Source organism: Alosa pseudoharengus, unplaced genomic scaffold, assembly GCF_046254945.1.
Source record: "Alosa pseudoharengus isolate Yale_2024_CS ecotype anadromous, Long Island Sound unplaced genomic scaffold, YU_APseudo_1.1 YU_APseudo_1.1_scf_4, whole genome shotgun sequence".
In the NCBI taxonomy this organism is placed as follows: domain Eukaryota; kingdom Metazoa; phylum Chordata; class Actinopteri; order Clupeiformes; family Clupeidae; genus Alosa; species Alosa pseudoharengus.
Genome location: NW_027468774.1, coordinates 30,161,188 through 30,181,187, shown reverse-complemented (window position 1 = coordinate 30,181,187; position 20,000 = coordinate 30,161,188). Strand labels below are relative to the sequence as shown.

Here is a 20,000-nt window from a genome sequence, read left to right as displayed (position 1 = left end):
TGTTCGTTTCTACTTCCTGCACCCCTAGTGCAGAAGAGTGAGATGCCCTGTTGTCATGGTGACGAAGGAAACGAAAGAGACCGATAGTGAGAGTGTGTGCGCAAGCAGATTGAGAGAGGGAGGGAGAGAGGGAGGGAGAGAGGGAGGGAGAGAGAGAGGGAGGGAGAGAGGGAGGGAGGGAGGGAGGGAATGAGGCAGAGTGAGCAAGCAAGGGCAGGAGAGACAGAAAGGGGGAGATAAAGTGGCGCAGGGCAGCAAGGGAGAGTCTGCTTCCTGCTGTAATCATTGTGATTTTTTTTTCTGATCCGCCTGAGTACTGGCAATCCGCTCCTCTCTCTCTCTCTCTCTCTCTCTCTCTCTCTCTCTCTCTCTCTCTCTCTCTGTTGCTCACTCGCTTGTTCTCTAAGCTTTTCACATCCAGCGGACGCACCCACACTCACTCACTGCTCTGTTGCATCCCACGCTCTCTCGTCTCTCTTCCATGCACACAAACACACGCGCGCGTGCACGCATACAAACGCTTTCTCGCGTCTGTTGCACACTGTCCATGTCGGCGTCCGGGGACCGCGTGGCCTAACGGACAGACAGGTGTGTGTGTGTGTGTGTGTGTGTGTGTGTGTGTGTGTGTGTGTGTGTGTGTGTGTGTGGGGGCGTGCGGTGGGGGGGGGGGGTGGGCGTGGGCGGTAACGTGATGGTGCTGGCGTTAGGAGGGGGGTGCCGGCCCCTGTGCCCAGGCCGGGCATGAGTGGCGGTGGCGAGGGGCCCAGGCCTCTCGGGGACGCTGAGGCCTCCGGACCGGGCCCTCGCCATGACGGCACGCACACACACACCAACACACACGTGGCCGCACCCGCCGACTCCAGCTGGACGGCCCACGGCGCCTACGACACCAGCATGACCGAGGTGCGTGTGGGGTTTTCTGGGTGGTGGGGTGGGGTGGGGTGGGTAGAGGTTGTTGGTGTTGTTGTTGTTGTTGTTGTTGTTGTTGGGGTTTGTTATTGTGGATTGGGAAGCGGCCGTGTAAAAGCGTTTTGTTTTGTTTGGTTCGTACAATTGAAATTAGTCTGTGTGTGTGTTTTGGTTAGTCTGTGCGAGCGTTCGCTCCTAAGATGACTCATTAGAAAAGATTAAGGTGAGGTGTTTTCCTCGGAGAAAGGGAAACAGCAGCTGCGCGGTCTGGCAGTGTGTGTGTGTGTAAGTGTGTGTAACAGGTTCAGCTCGGGCTGCCAGCCTACAGTGTGTGTGTGTGTGTGTGTGCGTGGGAGGCTGCAGGCAGTGATGATCTTTGTGTGTGTGTGTGTGTGTGTGTGTGTGTGTGTGTGTGTGTGTGTGTGTGTGTGTGTGTGTGTGTGTGTGTGTGTGTGTGTGTGTGCGTGCATCTCTGTATGTGTACCATTAAGCTGGTAAGCTGGTCACTTCTTTGCCTTGTGTTGACATAATAAGCATGTGTTCCCCCTCTCCTGTTACACTGATGTGAAGAATGCTGCCTTTTCTCCCCTGCCGTGTGTGTGTGTGTGTGTACTGTACGTGTGTGTTTGAGAGAGAGAGAAAGAGAGATCTTTCTCTCTTGCTGGCTTCTGTCCCTGGGCGGATGACTCTGCGTAATGTGTATGTCTCTGTGCATGCGCAATTCTGCATCTGTGTGTGTGTGTGTGTCTGTAGAAATGCAAAGCAATATAGATTAGAAGGGGTGGTCTGACAGTGGGCACCTCCCACACCCCCTGTGTGATGATTATATGGAGTTTGATAGAGGCAGCATCCTTCTCTGTTTATATGTGTGTGTGTGTGTGTGTGAGAGAGAGAGAGCAAGAGAGTGAGAGAGACAGAGAGAGAGATGTAGAGAGAGAGAGAGAGACCAAGAAAAAGAGAGAGACTGCTATCCTTACACAGCACTATGCTGGATTGTAAAATCTGCCGTCAGCAGCATTGTGTTGGAAAGGTTCTCTTAGAGGAATACCAATGTAGGCTTGCTCCAGGAGAGAGCCATTGACCAGACTGCAATGATATTTCTCTCCCTTCCTTCCTCCCTCTCTTTCTCTCACTTTTTTCTCTCCCTGCCTGTCTCCAGTTAAATAAACATATATGCCTACAGAGACACACACACACACGCACACATACATGCATAGACACATACTGTATGCACATATACATGCACATACACATACAAGCACAATAACATACACATAATACACACACAAACAAACAAACAAACACACACACATTGCTGTTGTATGGTTAATAGAGGTTTGGGTGAATTATTCAGCAGTGTGGTGTCAGCACAAAGATCCAGATCGGTGCGCCCGCCAACGGCTTTGTGTGTGTTTGCCAGCCGAGAGGCACATGCACATCTATTAGTCTTTCACCTCAGAGCAGAAACACACACACACACACACACACACACACACACACACAAACACACACACACACACACACACACACACACACTCATACATCCATAATGCTAGATCATTTCAGACAGTACACCCCATCTGAGCTTTTTTTTTACCATGAGCATGCTTTGTGTGAAATATTGAGCGTATGATCGATCGATCCCGTATGTTTGGTGTGGGATATCTTTGTGAAACACAGTCGGACTTCTACTGTCTGAATTCCTCTTCCTGTCTCTGAAATTTGTGTTCAAATTTTGAAATATATTGCATTACATGTCACATGTATGTCACCTCAAAACATAGAAGAGACCACAGTAAGTGTTCAAATACATACATCATAAAACATGCCTTAAATGTATGTGTGTGTGTGTGTGTGTGTGTGAGCAGGAGGAGTGTAAGCAGATCCTGGCTCGCCAGAAATCCAACTCGCAGTCAGACTCTCATGACGATGAGGTGTCCCCCCCACCACCCAACCCCGTGGTCAAGGCCCGCCGACGCAGAGGCGGGGTCAGTGCTGAGGTGTACACCGAGGAGGACGCCGTCAGCTACGTGCGCAAGGTCAGACACACACACACACATACGCACATACAGTATATTCACACACACACAAACACACACACATGGAGACATTATGCAGGTGCTGGAGGTAGCATTAGGACCAAGAACTATATAATAAGGGATGTTGTCCCACTGACACACACACACACACACACACACACACACACACACACACACACACACTATATGAGGAGACCCTCATCTCGAGTAAAAGGTAAGTGGCACACATGTGTGTGTGTGTTGAGAAAGGGGTTATATGTGTGTGTGTTGTTTGTGTGTGTGTTTGTATTTGTGTCCACTTACATAGATGGGCCGACAGGATACCAGAACCAACTGTTGCACAGGGAGACAGACAGTGGACGAGAGAATGAGTGACGCAATGACGGATGGACAGATAAAGGAAGAGAGTGATGCAGAGACAGATGGGTAGAGGAATAGACTGCATGATGCAGAGAAAGAGGAGAGACAGGAGAGATGGGCAGATGAAGAGAGAGAGAGAGAGGGGGGGGGGGGGCAGACAGGTGGTTGAGAAATGTGATTGGATGTCTGGTTGAGGGGGCCGAGAGTGATATTATCTTAGAGTGGCTATGGCCAGCAGCTCCCATGGATTACACTAATCCACATCCACTCTGACACAGCACAGAGACAGAGAGAGAGGGACTGGGAGAGAGGGAGAAAGGGAGAAAGAGAGAGATAGAGAGAGGGACAGATAAAGAGAGGGGGTTAAAGAGAGAGAGGGGGTTAAAGAGAGAGAGAGAGAGAGAGAGAGAGAGATTCTCTTCCTCCATCAGTGGTTGGGGGCTCCGTCTCTTTCTCTCTTTCTCTCTTTCTTCGTCCCCCGGCTCCCTCCATCCCTCTCTCTGTCTGCGCTCCTGTGAGTGGGCTGAAGCAGATCGTTACGGTGCTTGTTAACGGGTGATGAACATGACAGCGCATTAACGGCTAGAGCCCTGTGGAGTGGGCTTGATGCTGAGCGCACTAAAGTGTGGCCAAGTGTGTCTGTGTGTGAGTGTGAGTGTGTGTGTGTGTGTGTGTTTGTTTGTATAGTATAGTATAGTATATACAGTGTATACTCTTTTGATCCTGTGATTGTGTGTGTGTGTGTGTGTGTGTCCTTGTACTTTGCTTTTTTGTGTCTAGGATAGTGCATGGGTGTTTATGTAGGTATGTTTATGTTTTTTTTTAGGAGCAAGATGTGTGTGTGTGTGTGTGTTGTGTATGTAGTGTGTGTCTTTATGTGTGTCTGTGTGTCGCTCTGCCAGCTAAAGTTCAGTGGCTTTGGTATTTGGTAAACACATAGAGACAGCCTCTCTCATTAGCACTCCAATGTTCGTCACACACACACCACCATGTCATATTAGCATGCTAGATCTGTCAGCAATGTGCACACACAGACAGACAGGCAGACACACCCAGACACACAGACACACGTGCACACACACTCACACACACACACACACACACTCTTAAAATGAACATGTTGAAAACGACACAATTTGCGTTGTTTTTAAACACACCTTTGTGTCCAGATAGGGACAACATGGTTTGTGTTGTTTCCTTTTTTTATTTGTTGCACAATATGTGTTGAAAATAACACAACTTGAGTTGAAATCAACACAACTTTTTTTTTTAGATAAACAGAACATAGCGGAGAAGCATCTGCTGTTATCCACTCATATGTGGCTTGAGTGGGGCCTTTCCCCAGTTGTCCTAGCTGTATGGAGGCTGATTTGGGCGGCACTCAGACACACCACTGATCTGGGGTCAGTGACAGGAGCACAGGAGCATCCGAAACACAGCTGCTGCACCGCTATCAATTATAGACCCACATCTCTGACAGTATAGGTAGAAAGTAGCGACTGTGTGTAAGTGTGTGTGTGTGTGTGTGTGTGTGTGTGTGTTTGTGCATGTGTGTGTGTGTGTGTGTGTGTGTGTGTGTGTGTGTGTGTGTGTGTGTTTGTGCATGTTGGTGTGTGTGTGTGTGTGTGTGTGTGTGTGTGTATGGATGTAGCCTATTTCCAGACGAGGGACAGATATAGTCCAGTCCTTAGTGGAGTGCCGCTGTTGCATATTTGGCTCTTTGTGTGGTCGCCTTCATGTTGCTGCATCTCATAATTAGAGCCTTCCCAGTCACTTTCTCTCCTCTCATTCTCTCCTTCTCTCCTTCTCCTTCTCTCCTTCTCCTTCTCTCTCTTTCCATCCCTTCCTCCCTCTGTCTAGCTTGCTGGGCCATTTGTGCATTTTCCTTGTGTTATTGATATTGTTTATATAGTGAATCATGCTCTTTATGTACTGGTCTCATCTTGGGTCTGTACGAAACAGAAGGCAGCTGTGTGCTGTCTCGCTGTCTTCAGCTCTCTACTGAGTCACTTGCTGTAGCAGGCATCAAGGTACCGGCTACGAACTTTGTTTCGGACAGCCTAGCAAGATAGCAACACAGAACGCCGTTGTCAGGATACCAGAAAGAAGAATAACGTAACGTTCGACTGCAGCAATAGTTGCTCACAATTAAATAGAATTTTTGACGTTGAAGGAAGCATGAAGGATACATCAATGCTGCCTTCAAAATTTGTCAAAACAAAGGTATCTTAGAAGGCAGCATTTCACAGAAATATTTGATTCGGACATGCCTCGATGCCTCACTCCCCTGTTAGATATCTTAAAAGTCAGCATTTTTTCCTGTTTCGTACAGACCACTTGTCTAATTTCTTATTCTCTTTACCTCTTCTCATTTCCTCTCCTCCTCTTTTGTTCTCTCTTCTCCTCTTTTTCCTCTCCTCTCCTCTCCTCTCCTCTCTCCTCTCCATTCCTCTCCTCTCTCCTCTCCTGTCCTCTCTTCTCATCTCATCTCACCTCCTCTCCTCTCCTCCTTCTCATCTCATCTCCTCTCCTCTCCTCTCCTCTCCACCTCCTTGTTTGTCCTCTCCTCTCTCCTCTCCTCCTCTCCCCTCTTGTCGATGTGACATATGTAGTGCATCACTCTCCTCCTCCACCGCTCGCCCTCTCTCCCACTCCCTCCATCTGGCTCTGTGGGTTTGCTGTCTGTTCTGACGGCCGTGCAGGTTCTAATGCTTTCAGCATCTCTCTGGCTCTCATTCCACAGCGTCTGGTCTCAAGGTCTCTGCCTCCCTCAGATGTCCCTTCCATCTCCTCCTCTTCCATCTCCTCCTCTTCCATCTCCTCACATCTCTCCTCTCAGTGACTCTCCTCTCACGCCTTCTCTCCCTTCCTCAATCAGCAGTGCACCCATTTTTGTCACTCTTCTTCTCTTTCTGCCTCTCTTTCCCAGACATCTGTGTGCGCCTCTCTCCATGCTTTTGTTTCTCTCTCTGCTCGTTTATTTTGGTCTGATCTTCATGTCTTCCATCTTAACACTCCTTTCTTTTGCTCTTTGGTTCTGACTTCTGTCCTGCCACTGGCGCTCCGTCTGAATTCTGCCTTTCTCTGCTCATCTTCTTTCCTTTCCTCACCCTCTTCTTTTCTTTTTCCCGTCCCTCTCCTCCCCTCTCTCCTCTCCTCTCCTCCCCTCTCCTCTCCTCTCTCCTCTCATCTACTCCGCTCACTTCTCTCCTCTCCTCTGTCTTCTCCCCTTCTCTCTCCTCTCCTTTACCCCCCCGTCTCTCCTCTCCCCCACTCTCCCCTCCTCTCTCCTCCCCCCCTCCCCTTCTCTCTTCTCTCCCCCCTTTCCCCTCCTCTCCTCTCCTCTCCCTCTCCTCTCTCTCTCTCTCCTCTCCTCTCCCCCCTCTCCTCTCCTTTCCTCTCCTCTCATCTCCTGTGTGCAGCAGTGACAGATGTGTGTTCTGGGCACAGCAGCTCAATCCTGTAATCCTGCTGTAAAGCACAGGAGCCTGAGTCATTTCACAGTCATGCCTCAACCTCCACTGGGCTGCCTCTGCCTCTACCACCACTGCTTGTGGTCTGCCAGCACACACACACTCTCTCTCTCTCTCTCTCTCTCTCTCTCTCTCTCTCTCACACACACACACACACACACACACACACACACACACACACACACACACACACACACACACACACACACACACACACACACACACACATTCACAGACAAAAAGCTCCAACAAGATTCAAATATAGATGAGTGCAAAGGCCAGGTATAGATATATGTATACATGCATGAATGGATGATTGTATACGTATGCACAGCCATGCACATGTACACCCCCCCCCTCCACACACATACACACACACACACACACACACACACACACACACACACACACACACACACACACACACACACACACACACACACATACACATGTGCATACAACATGCATATACATATACATAGAAATACACACTTATACATACATAGACACTTACATGAGGAAAGGTTTAGGTGAGCTTTTGGACTGTATGTGTATATACAAGTGCACATGTGTTAAGCTATGCAAAGGATATTAATGCATCTGGATGTGTATGTGTGTTTTTCTGTGTTTGTGTGTGTGTGTGTGTGTGTGTGTGTGTGTGTTTGTGTGTGTGCATGGGTGTGTATATGTGTGGGCGTCAACAGGTCATCCCAAAAGACTACAAGACGATGACTGCCCTAGCCAAAGCCATCTCCAAGAATGTGCTGTTTGCGCACCTGGATGACAACGAGAGGAGGTGAGCGAGCGTCGCCATAGTGACTTAGGTGCTGGCATCACTTCAGAAGCGGCGCCGTGCTGCGCTCCGCTCATTACCCAGCGCCTCACGTCTTCCCAAATCCCTGTCATATGATAGCATTGTGATATGCTATACACAAGCACACTTTGCTAGTACCTAAGACAATCTCAGCTCTGGCAACACAACCCTGTGTGTGTGTGTGTGATTGTGTGTTTGTGCATGTGTTTGTGCGTGCGCTTGTGTGTGTGTGTGTGTGTGTGTGTGTGTGTGTGTGTGTGTGTGTGTGTGTGTGTGTGTGTGTGTCTTATCTGTGTCTGTGTGTGTGTGTGAGGCTCCTTTGTGTCATGTGCCAGAGCATCCAGAGTGTTTTATCAGCGGGTAATAATGGCTTCATGTAATTGGGCCTCCCTCACTAACCACAATGCTTATGCTGTTGGTTCTCCGCTTGCATAAAGGGAGACGCGCAGACCACTAAGAACCACTTTTGTCTGCGGTCTGAGGGTTGACGAGCATGAGAGGGAGTGTGTGTGTGTGTGTGCGTGTGTGCATGTGTGTGTGCATGTGTGTGTGAGTTGTTGGTAGTGGTTGGATGTTTGGCATGTGGTATCCATTGTGTACGGACTGTTTCGGTCGGTCTCCAGAGCAACAGGGGGAACCACTGTACATGACAGTAATCTAAAGTGCGTTAAAATGTGGGTGGGGGCAGAATTATGTTCCCCGGAATGTGCGCATTCGCCACGCTCCAATAAGGCAGCGATTTGAGGCTGAAGCATGTCACAAACACGAAATGGCAGCAGGACACACACACACACACACACACACACACACACACACACACACACACACACACACACACACACACACACACCTAGTGTAAACATACAGCAGTGTACATTCATACACATACACACACACACACACACACACACACAAACCTGACACCATCCCATACCAACCGTGCGCACACTAACACACAAACACAGTCACACAACACATATCCATCGATTGTAAATCTGTGTCAGGGTGGAGTGTCGACACGGGCCGTTGTGGGAAAAGGTGGCAGGAGCAGCAGGCATAGCAGGCTCGGGGGCCTACGGAGAATCCATTCGCTGCGGAGGAGAGAAGAACCCAATGGGCAGCTTTCACTAAGCCCCGGAACACTACACTGTGTGTGAGAGAGAGAGAGAGAGGCAGGCTCCTCATCAGTCCTGTGGGAGAGACTTGCTCATCCATTCCCGTCTGAATTCATTTGGAAGTCCTCTGAGGCATTCCAGAATGCGTGGGGCCTCTGTTCAGTGGATAGGCAAAACCCAAAGCCCAACCTTACGGCCTAATGAGAGAGTGGCTGTGCCACGCCAGAGAGGCCAAATTGAAGCGTGTCTCAATGTGTGTGTGCGTGTGTTTACTCCACAGATGTGATTTGGAACTGCCATCCGGACCAGGTCACACACACACACACACACGTGCATGCACGCACACACGCACGCACACACACATGCACACACACACACACACACACACAATCCCTCTAACAGGCATGTCCGTACTGAGGGGGAACATGTTGTCTGATTCCCCACGGCTGTCATCGTGTTTAATCCTGCCTAATCCACCAAACACACTAGGTCTGTATGCGTGCATGACTTGCCTATTAATGTGAAATGGCTGTGCAAACCATTGACCTGCCTTGGTCATTTCATTAATAAGGTATCTACCTACCCATCCATCTATCCATCCAGGCTTGGAATTTCACCATTCTGGGGGCAAGGCCACTTCAGTTGGGCATATTTGGTGGGGGGCACAAAGGCCACATGTCAGGGCACCAAGGCCAAAGTTAACTATACAGTAGTAGGCTACAAAAATGATCAAAGTTGTATTTAGCCTATTCACTGCAGTAGACCTGCATCACTGTATGAAACATTACAAAAGCATGAAATGAAAACATGACATATTACATAGAACTGTAAATCATCTGACTATCTAATATTTACAGATATCTAGGCTATATATAACATTTATTTTATATTTGGCCTGTTATGAAATCATGTATTAAACAATTTAAGCACAGCTGAGCTTTAAGAAACTCAAATAGCCTAGATGCATGCTTAGCATTTTGTGATCATTAAGGCTACTTTCACAAACTCTTAGTCAGCTGTCCTCTGATTTACCAATATCTAGGCGATATTTGTAACATTTATTTTGTATTTGGCCCGTTATGAAATCATGTGGAACAATTGAAACACATTGTAAAACTTAAAAGCCCAAATTTGGAGACATCCATGTATGTCGAACTTTACTGCAAATTCCTCTGGAACGGCTAACTGTACAGGGGACTGCTTTACACCTTTGTGTTCGGTAAGGTCTCCTGTTTATTCTGATATATGGTTTGTCGTGTGTTAAAAGAAGGGTTCGTGAAGTATTCCACCGAGATGAATGGGTAGGGAGATCATGGGACGCAAAACCTTCAGTAGAATATATGATTAAATTGAATTATATTATTTACTTTTCTCGCGAACCGTTCAACACAGCAATTATAGGCTAACATCGTTTAAAAGCTGAGAAAAAGCTCTTTCATGTGATACTTATGATGTCTGTGTGATGAATAGGCTACTTCGCGAGTAGTTCAACTGAGAATGGGTGAATTTGGACGCACTTTCTTTCTTACGCTGCCACTTTCTCCACTGCGTAAAAGACTAAATTAATTTGCGCTGTGAATGCTAAGATTATTTTGACAGGCCACAGGCTAAATAAAAATCGCTATTAGTAGGACGCAAAGCAGAATATTGAAAGAAGGGGGCACCAAGGCCACCGTGGCCTGTAAACCTCTGATTTTATAAGGGGCATCACGTCCAACGCAAGGGGCTACGACGGCCATGGCCGTCGTGGCCGCCGTGAAATTCCTACCCTGTATCCATCCATTCATCATGTTTTAATGAAGGTGAGTAAAGCACATGGGGTGGCAGTGCCTCATGAGGTAGAGGAGTCGTCCAGCAACTGGAAGGTTGCCGGTTCGAGCCCAACTCCTCCTGACCGATCGAAGTGTCTGTCGAAGTGTCCTCGAGCAAGACACTTCACCCTTGTGCTCCCAATGAGCAGGTGGGCGCCTTGCATGGCAGCCTCCGGCCATCGGTGTGTGTTTGTGTGAATGGCTGAATGTGAGGCATGACATTGTAAAGTGCTTTGGGTGCTCAGAGGAGTCTATTAAAGCGCTATATAAATGCAGTCCATTACATACAAAGCGACAAACAGCACCACTGCCTTCCCTCACAGCGCATTGTTGAACTTCTACTGTGGCGTGTGGTGGCTACTACTATTTTGCGCTGAAGCCAGCAGGCAGCGTAGCACATATGCTGCCTTCTAAGTGAAGCCGCATTCATACAGCACACAGTGGCTCTGGATTGAGAATCCTCAGTTGAAGGAGGTCATTGTGCACGACGGTGCAGGACGAAAAATCTTTAAATACTTATAAAGTCTGCACACTTCTTGAGTTTGGTGTAGTAGAAGGTGGTGGGACTCTGACATGGCCGTGGTGATTGTGAGTCAAAGTGACACAGCCAGAGCTGGAGGATATTACAGATCACTGACTAGAGGAATCAGAGTCAGAGCTAGAATGACATGATTCTCCACGGGAGTTTGAGTAGGTCATGCAGAATCATGAAAAAGTACTCAACTCAATAAGAATAAAAAATGATTGTGGAATTGTGGAAGGGAAAAATGTGTGTGTGTGTCTGTGTGTTGTGTGGTTGTGAGTTTGACACCCTTCATGCCAGCCGGGAGCAGCAGGCAGGCAGGCTGGGTGTGTGTGTGTGTGTCCTGAAATCCCCCAGGCGGAGAGAGAAGGAAGTAGCACCCGGTTGCCATGGCCCCAATTAGTAACGGGGAGGCTCCTGAGATGGCCTTCCAGAGTGTGACGTCATGTTGGGGTTACGGAACCGTCTCTCACTGCCCATACACTCAGTGACCAGCCCGGGGGGAGAAAGAGAGAGGGATGAAGAGAAAGAGGGAGAGAATGAGAGAGAAGGATGGAGAAAGAGACGGAGTGAAGAAGGGGTTGTGCAGTGCAGAGATTAGGGCTCCACATTGAGGTATGAGTCATCATTGGCCCAGGGTGCCACTTGTGAGCGTGATAAGTCCGCAGCTGGCACTGATGGGCATGGGAACACTCAATCTTTCATGCCAGGCCGCTGATATCCTGGTATCCTATCATTGGCCATCGCTGCCGAGCCTGTGGCGTCTGATTGGCTGGCTCTGTGCTGCCGGAGGCTGCCACGCTGAGCTGTAATTGGCCAGCTCCCCTTCGTCTCCCTCTCTGGCGTTTTTTGGCCGGCCTCGACCGGCCACGTGCCGCTATTGGCCCGCTGCTGCACTCCGTGAGGCATCTGGCCTCGTGATAGGACCCCGCGCAGGCTGCCCGGCCGTGATTGGCCAGGCCCCGCTGGCATGCGTCGGAGGGGCGCTGGCAGAGAGTGGCGTGTGAAGGAAACATCACGACTCATTACTCACTCACCAGTTATGTAAGCTGAACAACACAAATTTGTTCCTCCATTATCACTTTATTATGCTATCATCGTTTTAGTAATCAGGGGCAGAGGGAGCCTCTTTGTGCTGCTGCCCACACGGCTCCAAATGCACTTTTATGATGCATATCATGGCTCAGGGTTTTTTTGTTTTTTTTCGCTAGCAGGAGCAGCGTGGCCTGAAAGTTATTTAACCCATCAGATGGCCAGTAAAGTGCTGCTAACGCTAACATAATATATCTATTGACTAAAGTCATCTTAAACACTCTAAGCTGGTCAAATATGCACACACCTCGATAACACACTCGGCACGGTTTATTTGTGAGTCACCACATTCTGGATGAAAAACAAATGCAGTAATAGAATTAGGTTTTTTTGAATTGTGATATTTCACTATAGACTGTCCTAGCTGTTCGTAGCCATACCATGACCACATTATAACAGTGCCCATAAATGAGTACAACCAATGTATGTTCATGAGTGCTTACAGCCAGTATATGCACACATTGAGGCTTTTGCATGTAGCGATGCTCAATCTACACACAGGGTTTCCACAGTCTTGGAATGAAATGTCATGGAATTGTATAATCCCATATCCATTTCCAATGAAAGTTTTGGAAAAGTTTAAATAACATTTCATAATTAGCCCCAACCTGTGGTCTAAAGTTAGCCATTTTGTACTTGTATACCATGAAGTCATGAACATCTCTTTCAAGGTCACTGAAAAATCATAAAAATGGTTTAAAATGTTGTCTGTGAAAATGGGTGGTATACATCTGGGTGGTAATTCAGGTATGTGGTTTAGGGACAAACCTGGATAAGTTAGCTCATTGTAAATATCCTAGAAGAGGAGACTTTTGGCTTTGTTTTGCTTGGAGAATGAAGCCATAGGGCTCTCTTATTAGGAAGTTTACCACGTCATCTGGGTTACTTCCCCAGGTTTGTCACTAGACCATGTCCGTAAAGTGCAGCCCTGGACTGATGCAGGTCTGATGTTGCCTTGCTCCCAGGATGGGTGGATTTCATGGGTGACTAACGCTGGTTATAATAGGCTCAGCAGATGCACCCACTTGTGTCTCAGTAAGGCTCTCTACTGCATTCTCAAACACACACACACACACACACACACACACACACACACACACACACACACACACATCCACACACACAAACTAAAAACAACACGCACTCTACAAGTTTGTTGTTGTTTACAGTACTGCTATGGTGAGTAATTCGGTGGAATTCAGTGATGGGGAGTCATTCTTTTTGTTTGTCTTTGATCCTGTATGCTTTATTATGATCAGAGACTGTAGGTGTGTGTGTGTGTGTGTGTCTGTGTGTCTGTGTGGGGGGGAGTTTCCCTGTATCTTGAGCTGCATCTAAAAGACTGCTCTGTCTATTGTTCCCTTTGAAGAATGATTGCAGATATGGTTTCATAGATGCTTCAGAAAAACGACTCACTGTTGCTTGTGTGTGTGTGTGTGTGTGTGTGTGTGTGTGTGTGTGTGTGTGTGTTCCACCACATTCTGTTAGTCTCTGCCATACTGGTGCCTTATACTCATTTGCACGGTTTATGTTTGTCCTTTGATCCTGTTATGATTAAGGATATTTTAGATGTGTGTGTGTGTGTGTGTGTGTAAGTGAGAGAGAGAGAGAGAACGAGAGAGAGAGAGAGAGAGAGAGAGAGAGAGAGAGAGAGAGAGAGAGGCCAAATTAAGGTCAGTATCATTCAGTTCCTCTTTGTGTGTGTGTGTGTGTGTGTGTGTGTGTGTGTGTGTGTGTGTGTGTGTGTGTGTGTGTGTGTGTGTGTGTGTGTGTGTGTGTGTGTGTGTGTGTGTGTGTGTGTGTGTGTGTGTGTGTGTGTGGCCCAATTAGGCTCAGTAGCTAGCATATAGTTATTTTGTGTCTGTTTATGTGTATGTATATATGTGTATGTATGACGTGTCATTGTGTGTATCTGTTTGTGTGTGTATGTGAGAGAGAGAGAGAGAGGCGTGTGTGTGCGTGTGTGTGTGCATGTGCAGTGCCACCTGAGCCCTGGTTATTCTCTGTGAGATGTGGCTCCTGCCCTTCAGACTGGCACCATGCCCCGTGCCACCTGCTCTAAGGAGGGCACAGCATGCCACACACAGCCCTCCTTTGTCCTGGCCCTCCTCCTTACTGGGTGACTGCCCGGGGGATAGCCCTTCTAACCCTGCCTCTCCCTGCTCACTGCACTGGACCCAACACTTGGACTCGCCCTCATACCTTGAGACGGACATAATCGTGTGTGTGTGTGTGTGTGTGTGTGTGTGTGTGTGTGTGTGTGTGTGTGTGTGTGTGCGTGTGTGTGTAGCAAAGCAGGTATGCAGAGTGGCGCAACAGAAAATCCATCAGATCTTGGGACTTGTCATGTCCAATGATGAGAGAATGTCATGTTGCCTTTATCAGTATTTGCCATAGCACTACTGCCATAAGTTAATGTTACTAACACTGTGTCCTACATGTCCATGAAAGCGAGCGTTAGCGGTGCCCGTTGCTTTGACCCTACATCCGAATTCCATCACAATAGTTATAACATGTGTGCCCAGTGAGTCCACTCAGTGTACGCTCGGACTCGCCGAAATAGACGCTACCTAAGGCCAATGACCTTGACTGAGCCTGGCTGTCTGGCTAGTGTCCACTAGTGTCTGGCTGCGACAGGCTCTGGGACCAAACACCTGTGTGTGTGCTGTCGGTGTCACCATCTGGCTGACCACACGCCACACGTCATCTGATTACAGGCTATTCTGGGCCTTTTGTGCTCATGGGCCATTAGAAAGCCACCTTTCGTGATAAGACCACAGTTAATGATGCATAATATGATTTGGTAAAAAGTAAAAGGGTGGACACTCAGTCGTGTGTGTGTGTGTGTGTGTGTGTGTGTGTGTGTGTGTGTGTGTGTGTGTGTGTGTGTGTGTGTGTGTGTGTGTGTGTGTGTGTGTGTGTGTGTAGTCTGTGTGTTTAGTCTGTGCGTGTGTGTGTGTATGCGTGTGTCTGTGTTGTGTGCGCATGTATGTGTGTGTGTGTTTGTGTACATTTGTATCCATGTCCGTGTCTGGAAGTGTGTATGTTCAGGTGTGCTGCGGTGGTCAGTGCCAGGGCTGATTACAGCTCTTTGATAAGGACGAGGTAGCGGTGGCTGTTATCAGCCTTTCCCTGTTGCTATAATAGCCGTGTTGCATGGCCACTTCCTGATGCTGTTATGGTGAGTTAGGTAGCGATGGGCAGAGATTACCAGCCTGATAAGGGTCCGAACCACAGGAGATACACACTAGTACACTCTTCCGGTCAGATACGAAACAAGACTCTGCTGAAAGTGTCGCATAGGAATAGATAAGGAGCCTGTCTTTATGTGTCTGTCTGTTTGAGTAAGTGTGTGTGTGTGTGTGTGTGTGTGTGTGTGTGTGTGTGTCTGTCTTTGCACGTATCTAGATGATTGCCTGTGATATAGACATGTGCGACTGCATATACAGTCCTCTCCTGTGATCTGCCGCTGTCATCAGCTGTACATCCCTGCTAATGCGTTCTGGCAGCGGTGCGGGCAGATGCGACTCTCTAATGCGCTCTCAAGCGTGCACGCGTTCCCCAGCCGGCGCTGTCAAATCAGGCCCACATCAATCAGGGATGATTAGCCAGAGACTTCCTGTGCGCCTGGGCCTCGGGCTCCTGATGTACCTCTCGGTCCCTCGCTCTCTGCCCAGCAGCACCTCCAGAACTCTGGGGCAGGTTCTGACTGAGGCCTCCTCCACATGGGAGAGACTGATGGATGAATAGCATACACAGACACACAGGCAGACACTCACACTTGTGCACAAACACACACTCATAGCTTCACAAATACACTCACGCAGACGTCATTATCCACCCTTTTTCTACTGCTTTGAAACAGTTATCACTTACTTATCACTACTGCTAACTGATTCTAACTGACTGACCAACGTGTCACCAATCTGCCTTTGATACTGCAACTTCTTCACCTTCTTTACTTTTATGGCCTTGTGTTCTTTGTGTTTAATGACTTTTTGGCAAAGATGAATTTGAGAAATGGAGAGAGGGAGAGAGAGATGGAGGTGAGAGGATGGCTTGACAGAGGGGTGATGGAAGGGCCGTTTGAGGTCATGACCGGGTAGGTAGAGCGATGGATGGATGGGTGGGTGGGAGGAGGGGGAGGGAGGATTCTGGGTAATTTGTCAGCGCCCTGTAATAGCGGGTGAGCGGAGCGGTGCGACGTGGTGGAGAGAGAGGGTGCCAAGTGGCCTGCTGCTACGCGCCCTTTCATCTCTCCTCTCCTCTCCTCCACTCTCCTCTCCTCTCCTCCCCTCTCCTCTCCTCTCCTCCCCACAGACTGCAGCCGACGCTTGGCTGGGCTGGAGGAGCCGGGGGGGGTCTGTACCAGGCACTGCAGCTCTCGCCTGCTGAACCAGCAGCACAGCACTGCACTGCACTGCACAGGAGGATGGGGTGATAGTGAGGATCAGGAGAGAGAGAGAGATGGAGAGAGAAAGAGGGAAAGAGAGAGGGAAAGAATGACAGAGAGGACAATAGAGAGAAAGAGCATGGGAGATGCAGAAAGATTTAAAAGGGTAAAGAGAGAGGAAAAGACCAATGTTGGGGATCAAGAGAGGGAAAGAGTGAGACTGAAAAAATGAGAAAGAGAGAGATATAGAGAGAATGAGAGAGATAGAGAGCATCAAAGGCACAGGGAGATATATGGACAGAGGGAAGAAGGATAAAAGTAAGTGAGAGAGAGGGAGAGATAGAGAAGAAAGAGAGAGGGGGCTGTGAGAGTTTGATGCTTTGTTACCTTTTGGTCAGGTCAAACTGGAAGAGAGAAACAGAACAGACAAAAGATCAATCACTCATCCCATTCATCTTTGATATCCGTGTGAGTTCAGTTTCAAACAGCAGAGTAAATTTCCCTCTGTCCTGCCCGGTTTATGGCCAGTGATACAGTCGACTGATACAGTATGTCCATGTGCTTGTAGCACGGAGGTCAGACAAGGCCACAGATTCCCCATATACTCACAAGGCTTTAGATAGGGGATCTCAGGCGCTATCGATTGTGTGTGTGTGTGTGTGTGTGTGTGTGTGTGTGTGTGTGTCTACCGGTATGATGTGTATAAGACCTCACATGCTCAGATTGTGTGTGTGTGTGTGTGTGTGTGTATGGGTGTGTGTGTCTGTTGCAGTGCCGTGCAATCCTGTTACTCTAATCCTCCAATTAAGCAGCGGAGTTGATAAAGCAACCACCTCCCTGACCTTTGTCCCCTGCTCCTCACCCCTCTCACCCCTGACCCCTGACCTCTGACCCCTCACTGACGGACAGGCCACATCTTGTGAGCTCTTGTCGCCCCAGCTGTTCACTCAGCCCCAAAATGGGCCCCGGTTGGGGCAGGCGTATCACCTCGCCTAGACACCATTCCGTGCCGACCTCGGACAGTTTCATCAAAGTGTATGGGAGAAGGAGGAAGTGAGACGCGGCTGTGGTTTGATCTGTGCCATCAGATCAGATGAGGACCAGTGTCTCCGGCTCAGATCTCATTCAAATAAAGACTGCGTCTGCTCCTGTCTGTTTGCAGATGGGAGTCTGGAGCAACAGGTGGTTATCTGACATCTTCTTCCTCTGTGTGTGTGTGTGTGTGTGTGTGTGTGTGTGTGTGTGTGTGTGTGTGTGTGTGTGTGTGTGTGTGTGTGTGTGTGTGTGTGTGTGTGTGTGTGTGTGTGTGTGTGTGTGGATAGTGACTGCAGATTTTGCTGAGACAAAGTTCTATGAGACTGCGGTGACATGAGAGCAAATGTATCACCCAAGCAAACTCCTGCAGTAGCAGCATTGCTACCTCCAGGGGGTGCCGTTTCCCCAAATGCAGTGAATTGAATTCAATGGATCTGTAATCTCGTTGTGTACAGAGGAAGAGAGGAGGACTATCAATATTACACTATGCTTCCACTCTATGTGTGCGTGGATGTGTGTATTTGGTATGTGTGTACGTGTTAATGTTCATCAGCACAGACAACTTTCCACTGGAATGGACCACAATTAGAGAACTTTGAAAGTGAGCTATTAAGCAATAAGCCCCGAGAGGCCGTAGGTTACACTGACACTGTAACTGTTACACTGTTACACTCCGCTAGCGCGTCGTGCCTAACAACGCCCCTTAGCTGTTGTAGAATCAGTGTAACCTACGGACTCGAGTGGCTTATTGCTTTTCTAAAACTGTTACTATAAATACCTGGCAAAGTTTCATAAAGTAAAGGCAAAGCATCGAGAAATGTAACGATTTATTCATAATCATTCTTCCGCCAAGAAATATATTTCCTCTATCTGAAGGGTTGCCAAGCAACGTCAAGACGCAGCTACTTTAACAGTTGTATCAAGTTATGGTAGCGCAGTAATATAGAACGGAATGCGGTCAAGGTGTATGTTTGTGCTGGATTTTACAACGGCATGGATTTTACAACGGCATCGAACGTGATTCAGCCAATCACAATCAAGGACCGGAACTATCAGTTTTAGAAAATGATTCAGCCCAACTATCCAGCATTTTGAATGTTCAGTGAAAAAAAAAAACATAAATTTATCCAAGTCGCCTCACAAAGTCTTGGCATACACTGATCTGCACTCTCAGGTGCAGAGTGTTCCTTTGATGCTGTGTCCCGTCCTTTGATGCTGTGTCCCGGAGCTCCAGCTGTCTCTGCTGCCTGCTTAAGCAGCGGACCATCACCACCACCTACATACGGATATCACTGCCCAGAAACCACATAACGCCCAGACAGAGGCTACAGTTGCTTCTGTACAGTTCTAAATCAGCACAGCAGAGCTGCATCATGTTACATTGCCTTCGTTGAGCTCCTACAATCTCTTATTCAGACATTTGGTCCTTAGCTCGTCGCTCATTGCGTATCACCTGTCGCTTCAAAAGTTGTGATTAGTTTGTTGTACGTTTCGCGTCACCATCAACGGTTGTATCAAAGATTGTATAGTTAACTTTATCAACCGTCTCTGGTTGTATCGCCTATACTAGCCACGTGGAACTCAATTTCCTTAACATTCCATGGTCTCTCATTGCTACATCTCTGCTAGTCTCTTCCTGTCAGAAAGTGGCTTGTGTGTGTGTGTGTGTGTGAGAGAGAGAGAAAGAGAGAGTGAGTATGTGAAGGACTGAGTAGTCTAAAGAGGGTTGTAAATCCCCTAGGGTTGATGATCTGTTAGTTCAGGAAGTAGTAGCTGTTGTTAGTGAATGCTACTGATTCATAGTGTGTGTGTGTGTGTGTGTGTGTGTGTGTGTGTGTGTGTGTGTGTGTGTGTGTGTGTGTGTGTGTGTGTGTATACCTCTCTTGTATGTTTCTGTTGAATTTCCCACTGTGGAAGTTTGCTTTGCAGTCGGTGAGTGTGTGTTACTTTCTCTTTATTATGTTTGTTTGGATGTATATTGGTTAGCTTCTCTAAAGTCGTTTAAGTTTAATGCTTTGACAGATGCTGTGTGTGTGTGTGTGTGTGTGTGTGTGTGTGTGTGTGTGTTGGTGGTCTCTCCTCCATGTGGCTTGGCTTTGTAAGTTCTCACAATACGGCAGGCTAAGCAATGAGGTCATTCTCCTCAGGAGGTTACTTGGGTCTCCTCACACACACACTCTCTCTCTCTCTCTCTCTCTCTCTCTCACATGCACACACACACACACACACACACTTTTCCGGAAGCACTCATCCGGATCGCCGCTCACGTTCCCCTCCTGCGGTGCCTGACTCATGCGTGCCAGCCTGCTGAGCCAAACGAGGGGCTCTCGCCCCAGAAGATGCCCACCCTCCTCTGAACCTCCAGCATTACCCACAATCCCTCTCAGCAGTGGCCTTCAGCCCCACGGTGAGCTTTTATCCCTCCCTGGCACAATA

At 48.2% G+C, this 20,000-nt stretch overlaps 1 protein-coding gene across 1 annotated transcript in view; it reads left to right on the top strand.

Moving 5' to 3' along the window:
* prkar1b (protein kinase, cAMP-dependent, regulatory, type I, beta) overlaps window positions 1-20,000 on the top strand; it is a 74,523-nt gene that overhangs the window by 13,613 nt on the left and 40,910 nt on the right. Inside the window, exons 3-4 of the mRNA XM_076265813.1 lie at window positions 2,778-2,948; window positions 7,486-7,577. Of these exons, the coding sequence (XP_076121928.1) occupies window positions 2,778-2,948; window positions 7,486-7,577 (263 nt within the window). The remainder of the gene's footprint in view (window positions 1-2,777; window positions 2,949-7,485; window positions 7,578-20,000) is intronic.